Source organism: Cydia pomonella, chromosome 6 (assembly GCF_033807575.1).
Source record: "Cydia pomonella isolate Wapato2018A chromosome 6, ilCydPomo1, whole genome shotgun sequence".
NCBI lineage: Eukaryota > Metazoa > Arthropoda > Insecta > Lepidoptera > Tortricidae > Cydia > Cydia pomonella.
Window position 1 is genome coordinate 1214369 of NC_084708.1, and position 26895 is coordinate 1241263.

Here is a 26895-nt window from a genome sequence, read left to right on the forward strand (position 1 = left end):
TATGTATGCAATCTATTAAATGCAGATCTACATACCATAGATATGTAGCTTCTATGATCTGAGCTACATACCTTATTTAACCTTACAAACCAAATGTCAACCAAAGACATTGACAACCTTTTCACACTTTGTTTACAAATCTTAACCTAAAATTGATTGATTGACCTAAAAGGCAGAAAGGAAGGAAAAGTTAGTTTATTTCCTTTTACATATCTCAAGCCTTAAAATAAATTGCGTGGAATAAAAGTGGCATTAACAGCAACCATCTTTTCATATTCTTATATCGAACGAAAATAATGAGCTTCAAACCCCGCTAAGATTTGAACATTGGACTCTTGATGTTTTATAAACTTAGATAAATGTTATATTGAAGAAAACCTGTCAAGTGTGAGTCGGACTCACCCACCGAGGGTTCCGTACTTTTTAGTACTTGTTGTTATAACGGCAATAGAAATTCAACATCTGTGAAAATTTCAAATGTCTGGCTATCACGGTTGATGAGATACAGCCTGGTGACAGACGGACAGACGGACGGACAGCGGAGTCTTGTGGCAAAATCTGGAAATGAACGGGCATCTTCAGTTTACGCGGCTAACGATCTGGCCCTCGAAGCTATCCCGTCATAGCGGTACCCGTCTCAATATATCCTACAAAGACTAGGCGTAAAGACGTTCACCAACTAAAACAGCCAACTAAAAGGCCAACACCAAGGCTACAAGACCAACTCTAAGGGCAAGCAGTGCACCTCCTATTCCAACCCCTCACAGGATTACGTTATAGCGAAAGAGAATGTTGCCATCTACACAATTTTGGGAACAAATCAAATTTATGTTTTATAACTTTTTCAGGGATCTACGAAACTGCGTAATTAAATAAAGAAGCGAATATGTTCATAAACGTAGTATATAAGGACGCACCGGAGTTGTCTACGATGAGTCGTCGGCCATCCAACGAGCCTGACCCTTCACAGGAGAAGACGTTACTCGTCAATCCCGACTGCCCAGTAAGTAGTCACTTACTAGCCAGTATTACCCGTTTTCTCGTTTCCGTGAATAATTCCGTGTCACTTTGTAACGTAGTGTATAAGGACGCACCGGTGTAGTCTACTATGAGTCGTCAGCCATCCAATGAGCCTGACCCGTCACAGAAGAAAGACGTTACTCGTCAATCTCGCCTGTCCAGTAAGTAGTCACTTTCTAGCTACTAATACCTACCTATGTCTGCTGACTCATGTGGACGGTATTTGGAGTATTATTCACGTCGTAAAGTAGTGTATAAGGACGCACCAGAGTTGTCTACGATGAGTCGTCGGCCATCCAACGAGCCTGATCTATTACAGGAGAAGACGTTACTCGTCAATCCCGACTGCCCAGTAAGTAGTCACGTTCTGGCCAGTATTACGCGTTGTTTCGTTCGGTAGATATTCGGAAGATTGCGTGTCACTTCGTAACGTAGTGTATAAGAACGCACCGGTGTAGTCTACGATGAGTCACCGGCCATCCAACCAGCCTGACCCGTCACAGGAGAACACGTTACTCGTCAATCCGGACTGCCCAGTAAGTAGTCACTTTCTGGCCAGTATTACGCGTTGTTTCGTTCGGTGGATATTCGGAAGATTGCGTATCACTTTGTAACGTAGTGTATAAGAACTCACCGGTGTTGTGTATAGTGTATGAGTCGTCGGCCAACCAACGTGTCTGACCCGTCACAGGAGAAGACGTTACTCGTCAATCCCGACTGCCCAGTAAGTAGTCACTTTCTGGCCAGTATTACCCGTTGTTTCGTTCGGTGGATATTCAGGAGATTGCGTATCACTTCGTTACGTAGCGTATACGAGTAAGAACGCACCGGTGTAGTCTACGATGAGTCGTCGCCCATCCAACGAGCCCCACCCGTCGCAGGAGAAGTTATTCATCGTTGCAGTTAGTATAATTATAATATAAGTCCTTCTTGTTAGCGTGTTGTGGCAGAACTCAGAGCTCAGAGCATCAGGAATGTTGGCCGTCGCTTGCGATTTACGCCAATTTATATACAAGCACCTAATAATCCCATACATTAGGTTACGGATGTATAAAAAAGCGGCCAAGTGCGAGTCGGACTCGCCCATGAAGAGTTCCGTACCATTTATGACGTATTAAAAAAAACTACTTACTAGATCTGGTTCAAACCAATTTTCGTTGGAAGTTTGCATGGTAATGTATATCATATATTTTTTTTAGATTTTTCATTCTGTTATTTTAGAAGTTACAGGGGGGGGACACACATTTTTTCACTTTGGAAGTGTCTCTCGCGCAAACTATTCAGTTTAGAAAAAAATGATATTAGAAACCTAAATATCATTTTTGAAGACCTATCCTTAGATACCCCACACGTATGGATTTGATGAAAAAAAATCTTTTTTTAAATTTTTATGACGTATTAAAAAAAACTACTTACTAGATCTCATTCGAACCAATTTTCGGTGGAAGTTTGCATGGCAATGTATATCATATATTTTTTTTTGATTTTTCATTCTGTTATTTTAGAAGTTACGGGGGGGGGGGGGACACTTTTTACCACTTTGGAAGTGTCTCTCGCGCAAACTATTCAGTTTAGAAAAAAATGATATTAGAAACCTCAATATCATTTTTAAAGACCTATCCATAGATACCCCACACAAAAAGATTTTTTGAGTTTCAGTTCTAAGTATGGGGAACCCCCAAAATTTATTGTTTTTTTTTTCTATTTTTGTGTAAACATCATAATGCGGTTCATAGAATACATCTACTTACCAAGTTTGAACAGTATAGCTTTTATAGTTTCGGAAAAAAGTGGCTGTGACAGAATCGGACAGACAGACGGACATGACGAATCTATAAGGGTTCCGTTTTTTGCCATTTGGCTACGGAACCCTAAAAACGACCTTTTTATAAAAATTTCAGGTGCGAATAATGCTAGAATACATCCGCAAGCAATGCAAGCTGGGCTCGTTCACCGCATTCGACCTCTGTGACGACAGTGGGTGCCTGCTGGGTCTGTTTACCCTGGAGACCTATGCCTACGCGACTGACCGCTTCGAGCACAAGAAGGTTTACTACATCATCGTTATAAAATCGGTATGTTTTATGTCGATCCCATAATATCCGGTTAAGTCACTTATTATGATGAGTGAAGATTTAATTTTCAAAAGACTTCACTTAGAACAACCAACAGATTTGAATTAGAGATGAAAATTCTCGAAGCAATAAATCCGTTTCTTCTAAAATTTTCGTTCCTTTCCAGTTTATTTTGATTCGTAATTGAATGTAATGAACTTCGAAATTTTATAGTTCATTAAAAACTTAATACCACTTTAAGTTAAGACAATAAATGAACATATATTTCGCCCCTCAACCGTAACGATAAACCTAACACCTACCCATTTCAAGTAATTAAATCTGTTTAAAAATGCAGAAGATTAATTAATCTTTGTTCTGCAGAGTTGTGCTATTTGATTGAAATTATTAGCTTAAATTTGATTATAATTGCGACGATATATAAATCTTCTGGTATTTGCTAATTGCAAGTGTATGTTTGCTAAGTAACAAGTATTGTTTAAATGTATGCTAACAGTTTTGCGTGTTTAGAATCATAATCACATAGAGTGAAGGACGGTTAACCACACGAAAACTATTAAACAAAGCATTGTACCTTACGACAACGTCGCTGGTTCTCTAATTAGTTTCTAAACATGTCATTCTTAGTAGGCAAATACATTGTTAAATTTTGTCACCTGCAATAATTTACGGGGTGAATACACGGTGTTTTTTTTGATTTGCATTAATTTTGAGGGTGCATTCCTGAGCTTAAATAAAGTAACTTTCTCAAAGATACCGATATTCTAACTAACTCCATTTCGGAGATAATCAATCATAAGTTTTTATATTATAAGGTCCTTACGAGCGTGTACACTTGCCTTAGGGCCTGTTTACTTATTGATTAGTGTTTAGTGCGAGTTCATACATTTGCTACTAAACGTACGTACTATCTCGGATGATCGATGTTAGAAATGACATTGATATATAACAGTTTTCAATTGTTTGGTTGAGTTAAATGTAATGCCCGTGTTACAAAAACGCTATATGCAACATTTAGTTACTTTTTATAATAAAAAAATAGTAAAAAAAAAAAAAATTTTTTTTTAAATTAACTATGCCATGTTGTTTCCTTAAACGTACTTACCGAAACCCCGGAGTTAACGCAATTCAATAAAAACACGGTGTATAGGTCATTCTGACCACCTTTTACTATGGGACCAACCACGAAATCACGAAAAAAATGGCCGTTTCATACATTTTGGTTCTCTGACCTTTTCTATGAGAGAGTTTTTTTTCGATTTTGGGGTGAAAGTTGCTTAGTTGCCTATATTCACCCCGTAAATTATTGCAGGTGACTAAATAAACACTGTAACTATGCGTATGTCTACAGTCCATCCAAACCTCTGCACAGGCTTTGCAGTTAGAATATCCACTCACTTGCATTTGGTAACTGTAGTTACCAGATGTCACCCTTATTTTATTATAATAATAAAAGTCACTGAAAAATATGAAGCATGTGAGTGGATAAAAGCATTATCGATTATCGTATTCAAAAATATGCTAATCAGAAACACGCACGCATAGACAATTGCAACACTAGTTCAATGGTTCAATTTAACCACTTTGACATTGACTACGTGTTGAGCCATACTTGCGACAGAGCTACTATGTAAAGTTCTTTTAGGGTTCCGTACCTTAAAAGGAAAAAATTGAACCCTTATAGGATTTTTTTTTCGTCCGTCCGTCCGTCCGTCTGTCTGTCTTTCAAGACCCTTTATCTCGGGAACGCGTGGAGGTATCGAGTTGAAATTAAAACCATAATACTCAAGTCTACAGTTCCTTGAAGCTGTGAATAACGTAAAGCGAAAATAACCGTAAATAAAACCAGCCAAGAGCATGTCGGGCCACGCGCAGTGTAGGGTTCCGTAGTTACTCTTCCGTCACAATAAGCTAAACTGGAGCTTAAAGTATAGTAAATTGTTAACCAAGGGATGAAACGGTACCTTTCACCCGAGTTAAACAAATAGGCAAATTTGCATAATCAGTACCTAATTAAAGTAAGTCTTTTTACTATGAAGGGAAAACTTTTTGCGATAACTCAAAAACAGCTAAACTGATCATGCCCGCTATAGTTTTCATTTAATGTCTTTCTTAAGCTCTACTTCCACGATTTTTTTCATATTTTTTGGACCTATGGTTCAAAAGTTAGAGGGGGGGGACACACATTTATTTTTTCTTTCGAAGCGATTATCTCCGAATATATTCACTTTATTAAAAAATGTTTTTTGAAAACCCTTATTACTTTTGAAAGATCTTTCCAACGATACCCCACACACTAGGGTTGAAGCGAAAAAAAAAATTCACCCCCACTTTACGTGTAGGGGAGGTACCCTAAAAAAAATTAAATTTTTAGATTTTATTGTACAACTTTGTCGGCTTTATTGATTTATATATCCATGCCAAATTTCAGCTTTCTAGCACTAACGACCACGGAGCAAAGCCTCGGGCAGACAGACAGACAGACAGACAGACAGACAGACGGACATGGCGAAACTATAAGGGTTCCGTTTTATGCCATTTGGCTACGGAACCCTAAAAAGATACGGCCGTAAATTTCGATACTCTCAGAGGAATCAATATATATAGGGTCCTTCCCGCTGACCTAGAACTATAAAATCTGGCAGGGCCTTTCACTACAAATAAAGAGAAGAATCTGAAAACTATACATTTGTATAAAGTAGAAAAAAATATAAAAAATATGTTAAATTTGTAAGGAACCTTAGTGGGCTTGTCCGACTCGCACTTGTCCGGTTTTTAGGGTTTCGTAGTCAACTTATTTTAATGGCAAGTAGCCACATGCCCGTTACCGACTCTTAAGAAACCTTTCCTCCTTACTCGTGAAAACATAGAGCTGTCATTTCAGTATAAAACTACAGTACCCCTAGTGTAAATATTTTCGACAGCGAAACGTGACGTATGCGTTTGCGTTAAGTGTCATTTTGTATGAGATTTTTGACTTTCCAAAACGTCCCGCTTGGCGCGCTGTTCAAAAACCCGTACAAAATGAGACTTAACGCAAACGCGTACGTCACGTTTCGCTATCGACTAAATTTACACTAGGGGTACAGAAGTGTTTCAGTTTAACCCCTCGTATGCTTAGACACGGATCCGTGCGTGGAAATTTAATTCTATTATTTTAAATGTCACGGTCACTTTTTCAATGATCAAATTTTATAGGGGATACAACGATAATGTGTTTCACAAGTTATAAAGGAAGTTATCAAAATATGAGGAATTATGATATCCATATATGGAGAATTTCCGCTACTTGCTCATGTACAGGGTGGACAAATAAGAATGATACACTTTGTTTTTAAATTTTAATTACATTAAGTGGAAATTTTATTAAATATTTTTTCATAAATATATTATTCAGGGTTGGCAATTGTATACGGAAGATAATTTCTGCCAAATGTATACCACTAGCAGCAAGCAATTTTATCTCAAATGTTTCTGTTGTTTAAAACACGTTGTTTGCTCGATTAATTTTGAAAAAAAGTGACAGTGATTGGCACCCAAATTCTCCAAATTTTGTAGCTCTTGACTTATTTCTGTAAGGCTATCTAAAATTACGTGTCTATGCTAACGAGCTGATGAAATTTAAACAGTTAAAACCGACTATTCGACACAAATGTACTAAGATAATGCCAAAAATGTGCGAATAGATGCTGAACATTGGGATGATAAGGGCTTACATTTGCCTGCTGTTAGAGGTGGACATATGTCAGACATTATGTTTCGCATGAATTTGCCAACCCTGAAGAATATATTTTTAAAACAATACCTAATAATTTTTGAACTTAATACAGTTAAAATTTAAAAACAAAATGTATACTTCTTATTTGGCCACCCTGTATATATATACAGAACCAGAATAATTGTGTAGTATACAGGATGTAACAAAATAGTGGGGATAACGCAAAAAAAATGGCGTTTGGAGGGCTGGCCGACATGGACAACCTGCCTCATAGAAAAAAAAATAGTGTCAGCAATTGTTTCTTCTACTTTTTCCTAATCAGAAAACGATATCTACTGAAAATACCCATAAACGGATCCCCACTCTTTTTATGCCTTGTATTGGGCAATTGAACTGTCATTTTAGCACCTGGATTATAAAAACCTAACATACACATTATGGCGAGTTTACGAACAGAGCCAGTTCACCATCAACACATTTTCTAGTAGCGAGTTTGCGAGTTATCTGTCATCTGCGGTTTCTAACCTGGAGGTAACTAATCCCGTGGGGGTAAAACTGGTATTTTACGGGGGTAATAAGCTTATTATTATTGAGCTCAATCAAAAATAAGAAAAATTAGACCTGTAAGAAAGAATATTGATGATTATTGGGAGGAGGGAAGATCAGGTTCCCTATTTAGTCATTAGGAATGACAGAACTAAAAAAGTTTAGAACCACAGCCCTATAGGGACCGTGTGCATAGTAGGTTCTGCCATCTTGTGGGCTACATCGGAACAAAAAACATCACATTTACGCCTCGCGCCAAAAATCTGACTGCTCCTGTGCTGCCTCCTACAGTTCATGCACCATCCAGCAGAAGTAATATGTGCTTTGTACCGCAGGAATCGGACCGTCGGCTATCGGTTCTGCCGCAGCTGAACCAGGAGAACAGGTTCTACGAGGAGCTGAAGCAACGCGTGAAGGCTTTCATTTCTGCCAACCCCTCTCCTACAACTTCCAGGGTATTTTCAGTTTTAACTTATCGCCCACTATTAAGCATGTGGATCTAGTTGTGTACCATAAAACCAATCAATTATAGTCGAAAAGCTGTCAGCTATGGTCTAAAATTAACTTAGTTCAGACCGTCTAGCATGACGGTCCGATTCGAATAATGATTAAGACAAGTTAAGGTGGTTCGATTTTCATACAAAAAACAATCGCTATTTATTAATTAATTACACAATATTATTACATAAATAGTTGCGCATCTATCTACTTTCGAATATTCATTTGCGCTAAATTCATAGAAAAACTTTGTTTCATACAGAAATCATGGAATAATCAACGTTATATTTTTATAAATTTTACACATGTGTGTGTGACAAATGTCGTGTACAAATACATTGCGGCGTTGCCACCCCGCCTCGGACGGCCATCGGCGCGACGTTGCGATGTTTGACGCGTTTTTAGCTGACTCTGTCGACACTGACACTCAGTGTGACCAGGCGTACGATAATTGTCGTACATGTACGATAATTTGGGCCCCGGTATGACGTAATGTTCCAAAGAGCATTATCGTACACTAAAGTACTATAATTTCAGCCCTTGGATGATGCCACCTTAAAAGTCTAGTAATTTGAAGCAAAATATGATACTTTCTCTCAGAAATAGGCTAAAATTAATATCTTTTGGGTGTTCGGCTCCTTGGTGTAAGTTTAAAGTTTAAAATGTCACAATTTCCTGTATACCGTTTGAGTCTATCCCAAAAATACACAAACATAAACAGATTTTTTGCGCAATTTAGACGAAAATTGTCTTTTTTTTATTATTAATTGGAAATTTAAGCTTATTTTGCTAGACATTTTTAGGAGCTGCCTTTTTGATTGGCGTACGATATTTTTTTCAACGGTACAATAATATTGACACTCAAGTACGATAATTCTCTTCCGCTCACCTGGCAACACTGCTGAAACTTGACAGGACCTGGGGGCCTACCGCGAAAACCTAAATTCGCAAATTGCGGGGATCTTTCTCTTTTACTCTCACTAAGACGTAATTAGAATGACAGAGAAAAATGCCCGAAATTGACGAATTTCGATTTTCCCGGTAGCCGCCCTGGTGCTTCAGGTACTTGATAGAAAACAACGCTGCCGCATGTTCTGAATTGTGATTTTATATGTTTTTGGATTGAAAATGATAGCAACGTCTAAATCAAGTTACAAAAATCATCGATATTCTGGTCCGCGAAAAACCAGGAAAAGTGTAACTGTAATTGGAGTCTACAAAAATGACCAATTCATAGAAAATATGAACTAGAAATTAGTTCACTTTTATAAAACTCAATTTTGCCCGAGATTGTACTTAGGCGAATACCTAAGGGAGCTAAGTGTATTGATCTTGAATAATTAGTTGGCTAATACATATATGACTCCAACATGATATGGACATTTACATCATAACTATTATACCTAGTTGGTTACTAAGTTCTGTTACTCGATTTCTTTCTTTCTTCCTAGCGTTGTCCCAGCATATTGCCACGGCTCAATGGCTTGGGGTCCGCTTTGACAACTAATCCCAAGATTTGGCGTAGGCACTAGTTTTTACGAAAGCCACTGCCATCTGACCTTCCAACCCAGAGGGTAAAACTAAGCCTTGTTGGGATTAGTCCAGTTTCCTCACGATGTTTTCCTTCACCGAAAAGCGACTGGTAAATATCAAATGATATCTGTTCTGAAGTTCTGGTACTCGATATGCAACCTCTTTATTTCCGTTAAAACAAATGCTACCGAAAAAATAAAAAATGACATAATGTGGTGGATTTGTGACCTATAATTATATACCACACATAACGCTTATCTCGTCGTATCTATAATGAATTGGGGCCTAAAAGAGAATCGTATTCCAATTTTTTTAAACGCTTGTATTACTTTCTGTATTAACTAAAAGTTGCCTTAAAATTCAGCTTTTATACTAAAAACGGCTTTAAATATGTTAAATTAACAAAATATATTTTGACAGATGCTTTCGCGCCCAAAACGCTCTTTGAAAATTGTGTGACGTCACAGTTTATGGTTTGACACATAACTACATACACACGTAGAAGATACGAACTGTCAACTGATATTTGTCATTTGTTGTTAATCGCCTAACTGTCAACAGTGTCAATCCGAGAGTTGTGACGTCATCAGAATCTTCAATGACGTTTCGAGTTTGGTCACGTGACGTGTGCCAAAATATATTTTAAATTCAATATTTACAAAAATATGGTCATTACAGGTCCCCTAAAAGTAGTTTAACATGTTCTTATAATCCAAAAGAATTTTTTGGGATACAATTATGCCCTAAGATTTGTAGATGGAAACAACCCTATTGCGTTGCACAAATGTGGGCACCCGCCAAACATGATTTTGAGTGTGTCATACTCAGGGCTAACACAGATTCATTTCTGTGAAAAAGGTGTGAAAACCGGAAACTGGAAACCGTTCTCGAACCAATAGTGAAGCCCTTAAGCCACACCCTATTTCAAAACCAGCCATGGATCTTTGAACAGGACTCAGCTCCTGCACATAAGGCAAAAACAACTCAAGCCTGGTTTCGAAGGAACAAAATTGACTTTATTGCCCACGAAGACTGGCCGTCCTCCAGCCCGGACCTTAACCCCCTGGATTATGCCATATAGCAGGTTATTGAGGAGAAAGCTTGTGCTAAACCCCACACAAATCTTAACTCCCTCAAGCGGGCCATAGTTAAGACAGTGACGGAATTAGACATGACAATCGTGCGTGCCGCTATTGATGACTGGCCTCGTCGTTTGAGGACCTGTGTCAAAGCCAGAGGAGGCGATTTTTAATGGTATTGTCATATGTAATTCCTGATTTTGTGTACTTCATTTTAATATATACTTTATTAAACTTTCGTTGGTATATTTTATGTAGATAAAGATTATTGCAGTAACAGAATTTAATAACCAACTAGGTAGAAAACAATGCAATACATAAACACATAAATTGGATATGATGTGATCCGTTGAATGAAATTGACAATAAATAAAATAAATAAATAATTTTCTATCTCTAGGCATTGTGTGAAACTTCTAGTTGTGTCAAAATATCGGGAAATCAATAGTATAAACAAACATGGTAAATATCTCATTTCTTTTTATAATGGTTATAAATAGAAGGCCATGCAATTTTGTAACTCACTGTAATTTAATTAAATGTATCGTAAAAAAAATGTTTTAATGCTACTGTAAAATAGTACCTACTTTTTTAAAGGCTGGGCAGTAAGGGATTGCTTTAATTTTAGAACAAAACAGCGTTTTTTTTTTTTGAAAAAAAATCCGGAAAATCTGACTTACAAATTTGGACTTTCTTAGGTTCATTCTACTTAGAATCTTCTCCACCCTAGAATTAAAAAAAGATATCCTAAAATATCCATACCATTACGTCACATTTTAGTGTGAAAGAAATTTCAATGTAAAACTAAAATTTCAATACAAATTTTCGGGTTTTTTTAACACGAGGACTGATTATGCTAGTGATTCTGAGTTGGAAGAACCCAAAAATATCATGATGTGTGAGAATCAGATTTTTAATATTTTTATGGAAAACGCTCATATTTCTCATAAAATAATTTATTAATAATAGGTACTTGATAATACTGATAACAAAAAAAAACAATGAGTCTCGAACCCACATCCTCTTGCATGTATTTCCACGTACATACCGCAACGCTATTGAAGCCTACTCACGCTGTGCCAAATTGTCTACTACAAGGATCCCAGTAAGACTGTTTGAATGTGTGAGTGATACTTAGAAATAGAGTCAAGAAACATTCTGTCGACATTAAGGGGTAGTTTTTGTACAATGAAGTGTTCAATGTTTGTTGTAATAGTTCAATATTTATTTAAAGAGTGCGCTAAACATAATTTACAGTATAGAAATACCAAGACTACTCCACAAAAAAATTAAAACTCAAAATTTGCAATTGTGGCGCCATCTAGTGAGGTTTAAGCTTTGGGTAACCTAGTCGAACCACCTTAAAGATCTTGGAAAGATCGATAACTAAACGACATGTCCGTATTTATGTCGTTTCCGCTGTGATCCCAATAAGATCTATCTACGATATTTCTAACGTCAAAGTGAGATTGGTTTCCCAAATCGAGCTGCTTCTGTCTAAATGAGAACTTATCTAAACCAGAACTTATCGTTATCGTATCTCCTTCTTCGAATCGGGCCGTGAGCTGCGTTTTCGGGCGCGAGTCCATACTTGAAAGTCGCACAAGATGTAACGAGTCGCGCGCGAGAACGCAACTCATGATAATATCAGGTCAGGGTGTGGATATTGTTTGAATGTCACAGTTCTAATACAAAACATATTAATAAATGGAAGAATAAACACCAAAAAAGAAGATTGGTACGAGATTACGGATTGAAAGAAGCGGACAACATCCGAAGGTAACGGGGCACTTGATGAGACCATTTCTCGAATTGTATTAGACTAATATTAGTGTGTTGCCATGGTAACTCCTACGATTTGACAGTTCGTGGACTAATAATACCGTTCGTGAAATGAGCCTCAGGACTGAAATAAATAGCGTACCGCAAAATCACCCAACTAATAGTCCAATCAACAGACTGCTCCAAAGTGTCCCGCTACCTTCGGATGTTGTCCACCCAACAATCCGAAAGCGGCCAATCCGTTAACATTTTTTCACCTGCCATCACTCTGCCTGGTAACACGGCTTCCAAGGTAAAAGAAAAGTGGACGAAAAATAAACTTATATCATCCTTTTTATTTGTAGAACTCCGTGTCGGAGAAAAACGTGAAATCGTCACCGTCAACCAGAGTCTCGCCGCCCCCTCGAAAGAAGAAATAGCATTTACATCCCCAAGAAGATAAAGCTCATTCGTTAATATCTACATTTGGTAAAAACATGTTGTTTCATCTATAATGGGACACAGTTTGATTAAACACATTGTGCATTGTTTATCTAACTGAGAAAGTTATAATGCAGTTTTATATAAAATAAATGTTTTATGATTATGAATTCTGTTTTACAGTTGGTAATTGTACCTGATATCAAAAATATATAGGTTAACATATAAAAAAGTAAGTACCTAGTTATAATATGCTTACACTCAAAAAGGGTCCACTCACAAATCAAAGGGCATTCAAGTGTTTAAAGTATAGCCTCTTAAACGTAGCTTCATAAAGCTCATTTGTTATATATTTATAAACTAGATTTAGAACCAAAACTTAGCTACTTTCCGCTAAAAAATATACCGCGTTTATACCAATCGTTCGTTTGAGACTATTTTCTTTCTAATATTAGCGCCTGCACAAAACCTTATAGCAATTGTTCTCACCTACGTATAATACAATCAAACACGATTAGGCGTTAATGTAGCGTGCTGTCTCAAATGGACACAATTATGCCAATTATGTTCTGGGATTGATGTATTGAGGACTAATTAGATGAGGAGAGCACTCAAACCTAATTAAGCACAGTATTGTTAGTAAATCACGAACATGGTTGTATGCATTGAATACGGCATGGGGCTATAAATCAATATGATATGAAAGGATAATTAGGTAAATGTATAGTTCGAACACGAATACCGAGGGTTCAGGGTCTGAGGATGTGAGAGGGTGGTTCGTTTGCCCCCCACATACACGGTATGGAAGTAAAATGTAATATATAGAATAGGATCCAATCCGCAAAAATCTGTCAAATTAATTTTGGGCTTTCTGTATAAAAGTAAAGTCACTCATTTCAATGGCTAATTTTTGATGTGTGATTTGATTAGTGCATTTAGGGCGAAGGCGATCTGATATGCCCAATTGTTTTACGTGAGGCAAACTATACGTGTTCAACTTGTAAAACCACTCATTTAACATGTATTTATCACACTTTTTAAGACATAATAAGGTAAAGCGTAGCGTGGGGACTATAGCCCAAGCCCTCAGCCCTCTTCCGCGCATGAGAGGAGGCCTGGGCTATAACCGCGAAAATCGAAGTTCGTCAATTGCGGGCGTTTTTCTCTGTTACTCTAATTACGTCTTAGTGAGAGTAAAAGAGAAAGATCCCCGCAATTTCCGAGTTTTCGCGGTAGGCCCCAGTGCGGTGTGCCCAGCAGTGGGACGTATATAGGCTAAATTATTATTTAATAAGATTAAGAGAAGAGAGAAGTTACAAATTAGTTTTGGGTGCATTCCATTGCTCTCCCTTACCATGTTTGTCGCTCTTGATATGAACAGTAGGTAATCTCTAGTACAGATAATTTTGAACAGTTCGCCTGGCTAGTTACTTCTAGTGACAGTACCATGTAACGGGTTACGTCAGCTGAATAGCTATCACAATGGGAGTTTGTTTACCTTCCGGCGGCGCTCAGTATGGCTGCGGTGGTCACCTCACGTTTCAATTGTTTAGCTGAGCGGCGTCATGAACATGAGCTTTTCTAATCTGATTCTAATGTGAAGTTGTGTTTTTGTAATATAGAATAGAATCATTTTTATTCGTAAACACAAACAAGACACATTATATTACATAATATAACAAAAACAAAGAAAATATAAAGTGCCACGAAATGGCCTCATCTCAGCATATTGCTGGTGGCTTCCAGCGCTGATCTTCCGATGAGACCATATGGGAGGCAAACGTTCGAAAATCGGCTGATGATTTATTTACCTATTTATTTTATTTTATTTAGGGTCTGTTTCATAATATCCAAGTCCTGAATAAGCTACTTGCTACTTATCTGACGAATAAAGTCATCGTTGGCGTGTCAAAATCTTCAAATAAGCTTAACTGGTAGATACATTTATAACTACTATGCTACTTATACTTTGAAAGTTAGTGTTCCTTGTTAGACAATACACAGCCATAACCTGTTTCCACTTATAACTATAATAAGCAATAACGATAAGCCATTATCGTTATCCATGGAAACCTGTAACACCAAGGGGGTTCCAAATGCGTTACTGGACTTGGAAGAGCGCGCTTTTTCAGAAGGTTTAAATCTAGTCCTAAGATTGTTCTGTGATTTCATTAGTAAAGTTTTATTATAAGTAAATACACAGCGATAATAGGAAACACAGCGATAAAAATAAGATGATTTCTTTTTTAAGTATTTCGGGAACAGCAGACGTTTGATCCTTGTAGTTTTATTCAGTTCAAATAAATTCAAATTATAACAAAGAAATTGGGCAACAACGCGCGTTGAAAACGCCCGATAAAATATTCGCGATGGATAATTTGTGTCCATAAAAAGTGACACACGATACTTCCTGTCCTGACACACCGGATGGGATGAGGATATGGGCACGTCACGTGCCTTGACTATCGAATCATAATCAATATTAAAACACGGTCGTATAATTCAGTCAGAATAAAAAATATCTGCAAGTATGCCTCGGCGAGGTAAACCTGATGTGCAGGTTTTAATTCTTAGGGATGAATTTTAAATAAAATTTGGTTATTTGTGAAAATGTAATATGAAACCAATGTTAATAATAATAATTTCAGCGAATGGTCTCATAGCGAAGAGTCTCGACCAACACCTTGAGAGACTCTCGCTAGGTGGTTGGATCAAGGGTCAGATACAGAAGGCGGTGATCTTGGACACGGCGCGGATAGTCCGGCGGTTCCTTTCTCTGCGGCCCTGACCACCGGCAGCTTGGGCCCTGCCCCGCTGCTGGCGGCACACTAGGTTAGGTTTTTATAATGTGTTTATATCTTTTGTATTGTTTTGTAAGTGTTTTTATATTTTACTTTTATATACATATTGTAAAAAACCTAACGTAAGAAAAAAAATAGAATAAAGGAGATAATAATAAATAGAAAAACCCTAATAAAAAAGATAAATAAGGGAATAATAATACAGGGAATAAATACATTATTATGAATCTTCTCTTTTCACTCAGAATATAAATGATTTGACTATGCCTAGCAAAGTATTGAAATTTAGTATTAATAAATAAAGAAAACCAAATTGAGAGTTACGAATTACCAATATTTCATTTAAATACATGAGTATATGAACATGAAAAAATAGTTACTGTACCTAAAAAGCATTACATTTCCTTAGTAACTCGAATAAAAACTACGCTCTTCATTAGTGTAATTACTTTATGTAATTAGTTAGCTGAGCAGTCAGTTAGTGTTTAACAGTACCCCTAGTGTAAATAAATTCGATTTTGAAACGTGACGTACGCGTTTGCGTTTAGTCTCATCTTGTATTGGATTTAGAAAGAGCGCGCCAAGCGGGACGTTTTGGAAACTCAAAATCCTATACAAAATGAGACTTATTAACTCAAACGCGTTCGTCACGTTATGATGTCGACAAAATTTACACTAGGGGTACTGTTATCATTCGGAAGAAACTTCACTTTCGTTGGCCCAATGGCTTCTTATTGCGAGGCGTGAAACTATGTTTCATTTGTCTAATGTCCGTGAATCAGCTGAGTTGTTGGGTACAACAAGGAGCAAAATAACGGAATTTATGGATCAAAAACTTTTTCATCTCGAAAAAGATCTTATTTCATGCAGGTGTGCTAAAGGACAAATGCCCATATTGTTTCTGCGGGAGTTATAGATTGTGGAAAAAAGCTATGACTCCCTAGGGAGTTATAGCTTAATTTTTTAGTACTGTCACTTATTTTATTTATTTATTGATTTAATCTTTATTGCACAAAAGAAAACCTTATAGTACAAAAGGCGGACTTAATGCCATGAGGCATTCTATTCATACGAACCTTTTTACTTTCAAAATACTGACGTTTCAAATTTAATATTTAATAGTAAAATATTTTTACACAATTTTCAATCGTGGCTGAATGCCAGATTGGTCTGTGCCGATGCCTAACCTGGCAAACAAATTAACACCATAGTATCAAATATTTGACGTACACCCCCTCGTTGTACAATGTACTATTTAGTACCAGTGAGATAAGTTTATACGCCCTTCCTGTGGACATAATTAAATAAACGGATTAAGGCGCGGTGTATAGTAAAATGCGCTATTTTTAAATCGATATTTACAAGCTTGTACAAAGATTTCATCGACTATTTTCTAGTATGTATAACTTCAGTCCTTGAACTAGCCGTATGCTTGTCAGAAACACGAGGGCTCATCTTTTTCTCGATAGATTATCGCTTTGAAAATATGCTTAGAATTGTGTCTATTCCGATATTTTAGAAGTACTATGACGAATATCAATATGAAATTTACTTCATTCGATAGCTTTTAGGTAACTCTACGATTTTGCTTGTCATTTTATCGGTGCGTTAAATTTTTCATTCATAATTATGAATTCAACGTTTTGTCTACTAAACGTTACCCTGCGCGGCAATACCGTCAGTACGCCAGTACGCCCGTGACCACTGTCAGCGTCGGACCTGTGCTAGTTTAGCGGACGTTACATAAAATGGATAATCACACTATAAATACACAAATATGTTATACACACAATGTTTTTATCACACTTACGAAGAAAAACTAAAGTTTAAGCTACTTGATTCCTAAATACGGTGACATTCCAGACATCCGTCCGTCATAATATTATGTTTTTGACAAGTTTTACACACGCATCATCCGGCATTCAGCCACGATTAACCAAAGGGTGAAATGGTGCCTTGCAACCGAGTTAAACACTCTACTTTTCATTTTTAATACGAGTAAAATAAAAGTAAAAAAAACACGGCTAAATATAAACTTCAGTAGTATTTCGTAAGGGGTACTTTTAATTATAAATTTAGGTAAAAAATAATTATTTATGGAATGGGCAGTTAATTATCAGAATGTAAATGATACATCAAATCTATTTAAAATCAAAATTTGAAATGCTTATCGTAAAAAAAGAAACAAACGTACTTAGAACGTAAAATGCTCTAGACTCTCTCTAGAGCAGTAACTTTTCTGCACTCTTTTGAAAACAACAAAGACCCACTTTCAGAGCATGAGAAATGATAAAATATTTTAAATGGCTATGCAGTAATAAGCAAATTGAATACCTATTTTTAAACGTAAACAAAGAAATTAATTCGCTTGTTTAATTTATATCAGTCATTATATTGGAACAGCTTCAATTTTAACACATACAGGATGCAGAAGACATACTGGATTCAAATATGTGGGAGTGCTTAGTGAAAGATTTCACGACTTTTCGTTTCCGAGTTACATGCGTTTTTGTGGATGCGTAATAGTTTTGTGTTATATAGCCTGTTCCGTTAAGTCTTTATACAAGAACTACTGCTGAATTTGAATTTTTGGTTCTTAACTTTCATATTTTAATGTATCATGGTATACATATAAGACTTTATTCAAGACATTTATCAATTATTTGATTTTGTAAGGTGAGCAGGAGCGATATTTGCCCTTTAAGTCCCATACAAAATTTTCGCAGTTCGGATATATTTGTACCTTTCGCCAATATTTTTATTTCACTGGTTAATTATTCTGTAAATTCAAGAATGTCACTAAATTCAATTTTTCTTAGTGCTAAACATAAAACGCTTTGTACAAGTTTGGTAAAATTATATGAATAAGTACTTTTATAGCATGCTATTTCTAATTTGTATGAATAATGGTGACATTTTATTTCTTTTTTCTAGTATAAATGTCGATGACATTCTGCCGCCAATTTCAGGTCTCAGCAATGATTTTACCTTCTTCTTTGAAACCTTGGACCTTGTTATGTCTTTGCGATATGCTTTTACTATTTGTCCTGCCAATACAAAATATTAGTGGAAAATCGATTGAAAATTTCACAAAAGATATTTTCTTCATTTTTGTATTAGGGTGCGTATGTGTAATATGTATGTATTAAAATGGTTTATTTTGAAATGAATCACTAGTCAAGGCCTATAAAATATCCCTTCAAGTGGCGGCAGCGAATAACGTGAAAATTAGAAAAGTGGCGGGGCCCCGTTGGGTGTTCAGCGCGGATTTAGAGAATATTACAAATTCAACTATTTAAGCTTATCTATGTATAACAGTATATATTGAAGCATATATCGTTAGAATAAGCATCAAATACGGTGTTCGAATAGAACAATTAAATTATTGTAATGTTTATGCATTTCGTCACACGCACCTAACTAATTAAACCTAGCAAAAGTGACAGGTGGCCGACAGCTTACTGGCTTTCGCATCGACCCGTGAGTGGTGGGCCGCCATTTGAAGGGATAAATAACATACATAGTTATAGATAAAATAATTTTGTTCATCGGAAAGTTTTGTATATTAATGTGTTCTTGTAAAAAGCATTACGGAGCAGGTCTAAATTATACTTCGTTCCACAGGAAAATAATACTAATCGAGACAATTCTAACAACCTCAAACGCAATTAGGTTGCGATGTTTTTACACAGAGTTTCTATGGCCACCTCCTCTCTCAATCATCAGATCAGTTCGATGGTACCATAATATTTCATTGTCACCCTACTTACATATGTTTGCAGATTTTCAACTTTATCTGACCTCTTCAACCTCAGTGGGTCAAATATACTTGTAATATTTGATTAGAGACAGAGTAGACAGACAATAGACTGCTTCTGTATTAGACATTAATTAAAGTCAGTCAATTATACCCATTACTATATAAGTTCGAAGTAGAAGTGTGTTTTTTAAAACTTTAAATAATATATAATAATAGCAATTTTCTCGACTTTTGCATTGAAAGTTTATAATCGTCGTCAATTCAAAAAATTATAAAGAAATACATAGTCGTTACAGTTAGAGTCATGGTTCTTTTTTGTGAAGATAGCAAGTTTTATCTACTTTTTGGAGCTACATAATATATGCTTATACATACCTTATGCTTTTGTTTTGTGTTATCTCAATACCTGCAAAAAAATCTACCTTTCCACGTTCACTCCCACAAATTACTTAGCTTTGCTAGTATTCTTCCTTTTTTCAATACTTGCCCGAAATTGACTTCTATTGCATTTTTAAGGTCAACTAAGTTTTGAATAGGTATCTATATATGATTTAAAACAGACGGTTGTAACTTTTGTTTGAATTAGTAAGTAATATTTTTTCGTCAGAAAATTATTTGGTATCATTTTACTAGGTTATCAGTTTGCCGCGGTATACTTTAGTATTGTATATAATTATCTAATTTTTAATTTCATTGAGTAAAAATCATAATCGATATAAATTTCCGGAAAAGATCCCAGAACTAACAAACCAGAATACGGATGGCGTCAGAATAAGGACGTAGGCATTCTCCGGGCGCGGCGCGCGGGGCGCCCGCCTGCTTGCTCCGCCACTTCGTCTGCTTCACCCCCTCAAAAACCTAAAATCCGACTATAAGAGCGCCTTAAGTTTCGTATAAATATATAATATTTTAGTTATTAGTTATTTTAATTTGTTAATTACCTGCATGCTCACTCATATTTTGTATTATCTTGTATTTTCTCTATTTAAGTGAAATGTTAGCCGGGGCAGAGGCAGGCCAAAAAAGAGATGGCGGGATGACCTCGACGCTTTTTGCAGAGACTGGCGGGAACATACTTCAAACCGTGATGAGTGACGGAAAAAAGGAGAGGCCTTTGCCCAGCAGTGGGACACAAAATAGGCTATTTAGACAAAAAAAGTGAAATGTTAAATTTCTTTTGAGAAAATAAATTTCTTTAACCCCATAAATCCTTATCGACAACAATAACAAGTCGCTAAATCTGAAACGGGCTAAGTCTTTACTATATTTTGTCCGCCATTGCAATGCGCACGCGTCACGGTCTGCGCTCATTATTCTGACGTCACACTTTGACACAACATTCAAAAGGTCCCATTCCCATAGACAAATCATGTCGCTTATTACACTTGCTTATGGAAAAACATCGAAGAATTTTACACTTTGTTATTTTATTAACCTGGTTTAGTTTTGAAATTAAGCGCTGGTGGCCTAGCGGTAAGAGCGTGCGACTTGCAATCCGGAGGTCGCGGGTTCAAACCCCGGCTCGTACCAATGAGTTTTTCGGAACTTACGTACGAAATATCATTTGATATTTACCAGTGGCTTTTCGGTGAAGGAAAACATCGTGAGGAAACCGGACTAATCCTAACAAGGCCTAGTTTACCCTCTGGGTTGGAAGGTCAGATGGCAGTCGCTTTCGTAAAAACTAGTGCCTACGCCAAATCTTGGGATTAGTTGTCAAGCGGACCCCAGGCTCCCATGAGCCGTGGCAAAAATGCCGGGACAACGCGAGGAAGAAGAAGAAGGGTTTTGAAATTAAGGTAATCCTATCGCCTGGGGTAGATTTGGCAACGTTACAAGAATAGGGAGTATTACTGCTATGTTCTGCCGCCAGAGTTACACATGCTATGCCTTTAAAAGTTTTTTGAAAAGATTTCCTATGATATTATTGATGAATTAAAGTAGTCGTACGAAAATCGGAATTTCGTTATCTGGCCTCTTTATCGCTCGAATATGCAAGAGTGATAGAGAGGCAGATAAAGAAATTTAGATTTTCGTGTTTCGTGGTGAGACCTCAGAATGTGGTAGTGGCGCCCTCCACGCAGAGTTTTGCGTAATAGATTAGATTAGATTAGATTAGATGATTTATTTCATGAAAGACAATTACATAATAAATTTGCATTGATGTCAAAAATATAAGAATTTCTATCATGATCGTCAAAATAAAAATAATAAAAATGAAAATAATAACAATACTAATGAAATAAAATTATAGCTCCAATAAGGATTGTCAATACAATTAGAATAAATAAGAGAAACAGTAAGTAGGTAAATACTTACAAAAATCCAAAATATAAATGTACAATGTCAAAACTTACGAAAATACGAGAACAATAAAAATAAAAACGATAAATTAATAAAAGAACACAAATAATATCTCCCAATAAGAATCGTCAACACACAACAATATAAAAACAATGAAATAATATCCCCTATTATTCTAATAAAAGTTTACATATTTATGTAGGCTATGGTAACCGATTATTATCAGGCGTGCCGTATGCTTCTTTTCTGACGTTTCATAATATAATGTAAATAATTTACATTAGTCTGTAGCATTTCATTTTTATGGCGAAAAGTCACTTTTTGAATAATTGGGTTTTGGCTTTCGATTTGTGGGAAACGGTTGAGAGACTTGTTAAAATGTTGTCTTGATTAATATAATTTAAATTAAAACAGCGACGGAATGAAGAAGCTTCTTGAACACTTTTGTCATCAAAAACGGTCCACATGATTGATACCTATTGATACTTACATATCTGACACGTATCAAAAAGACTATAAAAGCTTTGATTGGCTAAAATATCAAATCTCTCGCGCGATAATACAAAATTTAAAGTCGTCAAGCTGCACACAGCACGCAGTACAGTACCCCTAGTCTAAATATTTTCGACAGCGAAACGTGACGTACGCGTTTGCGTTGTCATTTTGTATGAGATTTTTGACTTTCCAAAACGTCCCGCTTGGCGCGCTGTTCAAAAACCCGTACAAAATGAGACTTAACGCAAACGCGTACGTCACGTTTCGCTATCGACTAAATTTACACTAGGGGTACAGTTGAGTTGAGTCACGCCACAATACACGTTGGGCCATTATTTAGATCAGACTTTTTTACTTATTCCAAGTTCGTTGGTCTCAATATTTTTTTGCCGAAAAAAAGCCACTATCTAATGTCTTTGGTTTTCGCTGTAGTTTTGGAAAACGGTCGACAAACTTGTTAAAATGTCGCCTTGATTAGTAATTAAAGGCCACATCTAACCAGCGTTAATAGCAACAATGAAAACAAAACGGTAAATACGTAACCGCGTTTTGCAACATCCACGCTGCAACGTTCGTTAGTCCAAAAAATGAAGCAGAATAGCTATTCTGATCGGGCTAAAAATTCGAGTAAAGCATGAAAATTAGAAACAAAATATATGGTGCGCCGCGTGGAACTTAAGAGGAAATAGGACGGCCGATTCTCCATACAAACGTAGTCCCCATTTTCCTCTCTGCATATTATGGAAAATATTTTTACATAATTTTAACAAAAATACACGTAAGGTTATGTGGGGGGGGGGGTCGCCAAGAACCTCACCAAATATCACCAAGGGGGAGGAGGGGGCAAAAAGTAGACGAACAAGCCCTAACCTACATTTGACTTTTTTAATTTTTTTTATTATTGAAAAAATTTGGTGCGGTAAACAGATTTCATACAATTTTAAAAATGCTCCTAGCTTTTATAATAATAAAAACTTCGATAAATGTCAAACGTAGTGGCATAGCTGTGTGTGTCAATAATGTTAATATCCAGAGAGGGAAATGAGGTCTACGATTGTATGAAAAGGCGATTTCCCGCGGGTCCGCCACTTTCGTTTTGAACTTGCCTGCATTTGGTAAGCGATTGCAATAAAATCTCAGTTACCGGTGCAGATGCAATCGTCACCGTATCTAATTCCGACACCGAAAAGAGTCATATGAATTTCCCGCCGTGATACAATCGAAGTTACGCTTTATAGGGCCACTTACATACAGGATGTTTATTTAGGCACCTGCAATAATTTACGGGGTGAATATACAGGTCATACTGAGCAACTTTTATCCCGAAATCGCGAAAAAAATTTGACTCTCCCAATTTTTTTTTTACGATTTCGGGATTGGTCCCATAAAAAAATTTGCTCAATATGGCCTATATATTCAGCCCGTAAATTATTACAGGTGACTGAATAAACAACCTGTATTATACGGGAAAAATTACCATCCCATAACATCTTTTTGTATTTTTGGTATGAAGAATTTTTAGGTCTTGTTTTAATTTTTTTTTATATATAGACCGTCAAGGAGGAAAACGACATGCTAAAATGACATAAAACTTAGCATGGACATTTACGTCACATATATCTATGTCCGATACTAGTTTTCGTTGCTAAAAATGTTATAAAAAGAAAATAAAGATAGTGGAGGATTTGTGTGTACAATTTTTATTTGCTCTAATTTATTTCTAGCATCTAAACTAGTACCATACATAATATGTTTACTGTATGTTAATTTCATGTTACTTTAGAATGGTGTTGTAATGAGAGTGTAACTCCGATACCCCGATCCTACTCATAGTGTTGTGTTCCTGCCGGTGAGTAAGGTTGCCAGAGCTCAACGAGGGGAGGGTGGGTATGGGGTCGGCAACGCGCATGTAACTCCTCTGGAGTTGCAGGCGTACATAGGCTACGGAGACTGCTTACCATCAGGCGGGCCGTATGCTTGTTTGCCACCGACGTAGTATATAAAAAAAAATGATGGCGCTTTTCGTACGTTGATTAGGGTGCCTTTCGACCAGAGATGTGCTATGCTGTGCTATGCTATGTTTTCATACATTTGAATTTCGTAGCTGGAGCTGCGTTTCATATGTATGAAAATGAAAACATAGCATAGTAAGCATAGTATAGTACATCTCTGGTCGAAAGGCACCCTTAACTGCGTACATTGGACGTGACATCGCTTCGGTTCGCTAATTAACTGACTCGGTAGATGTACCGTTCCGTTGAAATCTGAAACGTCGCTATTAGACAACAATGCGACGATAGTATGGCGGCGTCTTTCGTGTGTCTCTTAACTGCGTACATTGGACGTGACATTCGGTTCGCTAATTTACTGAATAGGTTAGATTATAGTACCGTTTGTTAGCTGATATCGGAAGTGGCGATCCCGGATTCGAATCCCGGTAAGGGCATTTATTTGTGCGAAGAGCACGGGTATTTGTTTCTGAGTCAAGGGTGTTTTCTACCTCTTCTTCCTCGCGTTGTCCCGGCATTTGCCACGGCTCATGGGAGCCTGGGGTCCGCTTGACAACTAATCTCAAGATTTGGCGTAGGCACTAGTTTTTACGAAAGCGACTGCCATCAGACCTTCCAACCCAGAGGATAAACTAGGCCTTGTTGGGATTAGTCCGGTTTCCTCACGATGTTTTCCTTCACCGAAAAGCGACTGATAAATATCAAATGATATGTCGTACATAAGTTCCGAAAAACTCATTGGTACGAGCCGGGGTTTGAACCCGCGACCTCCGGATTGCAAGTCGCACGCTCTTACCGCTAGGCCACCAGCGCTTTTTTGGGGTGTTTTCTACCTATAAGGACGTAATATCTATATATTATTGAGTGACTGTTAGGTTATAGCCCCGTTTGTTAGGTGAAATCGAAAATAAAACTGCTAAACAACATTGTCGTATGTAGGTATGTTTGATGTAAATAATACGTACCTAGAGTATGTCTCCCACTGGGGCTTTACTAGCAAAAAAAATCCGCGATTTAGAGATTGATCACCTCAGTCTAGCGAGTAGAATCGAGCCAACGGCCAACATGCTGAACACGCCTCTATTCTCAAGGCATTAGAGTGCGTGTTCAGATATATTTGAGCGCCTCGGCCGCTACAATATTTTTCTGATGGCGACTAGTTTAAAAAAAACACTAGAAAAACACGCTTCAAAGTTCATTACGTGACCTTTCCCATAAGTGCAAACACGACTATGATACGATATTCTATCATGGAATGCCAGTGCCTGTCTTCCGGCTTCATCATCAGACCTTGAAACCTAATCGTGGTCAAAGTTCATTACAAGACTTTTCTAACAAATCCAAACACAGCTATGATACGAGTACGAAGTTCCATCATGAAGTTCCAGTTCATATCTTCCGGCTCCGTCATCAGATCAGTTCGACAGTACCATATTATTATATTGTCATCAGAACTACATACAGCTGCCAATTTTCATGACGCTACGATCCTTGGAAGATGGTTAAATTAGTTACCTTAGATTCCATTACATAGTTAGTTACATTCAGGTCGACCTAATAAAAGCGTGTTAAAAATTTGGTTCATTCATTCCTATTCTTCACGGCATTCGGCGTTTATTCTCATATTTACTCATTCGAAACAAAAGACAAAAGATATTCATAATTCATATCATAACACAAGCTTTCATGAAACAACTTAGACGATAAAACTGTGTGCCATGAGAGCGACATTCGAACACAAACTTTGGGGCCGTTTTTGAATTTCGAGCGCTCGATTTCGTTACACGATTATCTGTGGAAAACGGCGAATTGATTTTTGAAATACGAGCAATAGAAATTGGGAATCTAGTGGTCATGACCACTGGTTTTCAATTCTGTTAGTAGAATTTAAATGCCTAGTAGTGGAGATGGAGTCAGACCATGATAAGTTGGCAGGATTTGAAAGCCCAGATAGTGCAAGTGTTACTTTAAACGTCAAACATCTATGAAATTATGACGTTTACTTAACATTTGCACAGGCTGGGCTGTCAAAATCGCTGCTAATTTAGCTTGGTCTGACTCTAGTATTGAACGAAATACACGAAATGGAGCGGTCGAAATTCAAAAAATGGCTTTTGATTTTGACATCACACGTAATGTCAAAATTAAATGTGTGTTTGAAAAAATTAAACATCGATAAATCTGTTATCGAAAAGTCAGTCAGAGATTAATAATGAAGAGATGTAAATTTTACTTGCTGTTAATTAGCGAGAAATTTCAAGAATGCAAATTAATTACAAATCTTTACATAATTTCTTTATTACATTTATTTTGTACTTAAAAATAAAAACAAACCGAACGTGTTGTGAATTTTGCGGTAGCTATCTTCACTTCATAAAATATAGGTACCTATATAGGTAACGTTAAGACATGTCGACATTTCATTTCGTCAAACACTTTATTTTGCCATAAAAACTTCTATGTCTGTTTATTACGTACTCAATATGTAGTCATATTATATATTCAGTCAGGATAAAGGAATGCGCTAAAAGTATCTGCCACCCTGTAGGGCTAAGATGGTCGGTTTTTTATCATTTGTCACCATGCCTGTCACGTTCTAACCAGTAAGTGTGCGAAAGTGACGCAAGACAAGTGATAAAAATACGACCATGATACCGCTGCTGGATAACTTTTCGAAATAGAGATAAACTTATATAGTTCACGTTCATAATTATGTGTTACAGCCTAAGGGCCATCACAATATTCATCGAATGTAAATCATTTCATAACGTTCGAATGGTTAGTCTGTACACGAGGGAGAAGGACACAGATGCACTGCTTTTCTAAATTAGCTTTCCGGGCAATTTTATTGCGAA

General features: G+C 36.9%; 2 protein-coding genes across 8 annotated transcripts in view; one reads left to right on the forward strand and one right to left on the reverse strand.

Moving 5' to 3' along the window:
* LOC133518613 (uncharacterized) overlaps nt 1-26895 on the reverse strand; it is a 218949-nt gene that overhangs the window by 161996 nt on the left and 30058 nt on the right. The window lies entirely within an intron of this gene.
* LOC133518633 (uncharacterized) lies at nt 524-12841 on the forward strand. 4 transcript variants are annotated; one of them, XM_061852313.1, is made up of 5 exons: nt 524-628; nt 849-1003; nt 2922-3068; nt 7695-7814; nt 12596-12841. In XM_061852313.1, the coding sequence occupies exons 2-5, from the start codon at nt 887-889 to the stop codon at nt 12668-12670; spliced, it is 459 nt and encodes a 152-aa protein (XP_061708297.1). In that variant the 5' UTR covers nt 524-628; nt 849-886; the 3' UTR covers nt 12671-12841. The 4 variants fall into 4 exon arrangements, with proteins under 4 accessions (XP_061708297.1, XP_061708295.1, XP_061708296.1 ...); XM_061852311.1 differs by having other exon boundaries at nt 531-628; nt 2922-3095; XM_061852312.1 differs by lacking the exon at nt 524-628 and having other exon boundaries at nt 775-1003; nt 2922-3095.

Bases quoted from the DNA above. Each gene is read 5' to 3' on its own strand.
- LOC133518633 (XM_061852311.1), top strand. From the start codon at position 887: ATGTTCATAAACGTAGTATATAAGGACGCACCGGAGTTGTCTACGATG. The intron at 3,096-7,694 runs GTATGTTTTATG...TTTGTACCGCAG, and splicing joins ACATCATCGTTATAAAATCG to GAATCGGACCGTCGGCTATC. The intron at 7,815-12,595 runs GTATTTTCAGTT...TTTTATTTGTAG, and splicing joins CCTCTCCTACAACTTCCAGG to AACTCCGTGTCGGAGAAAAA.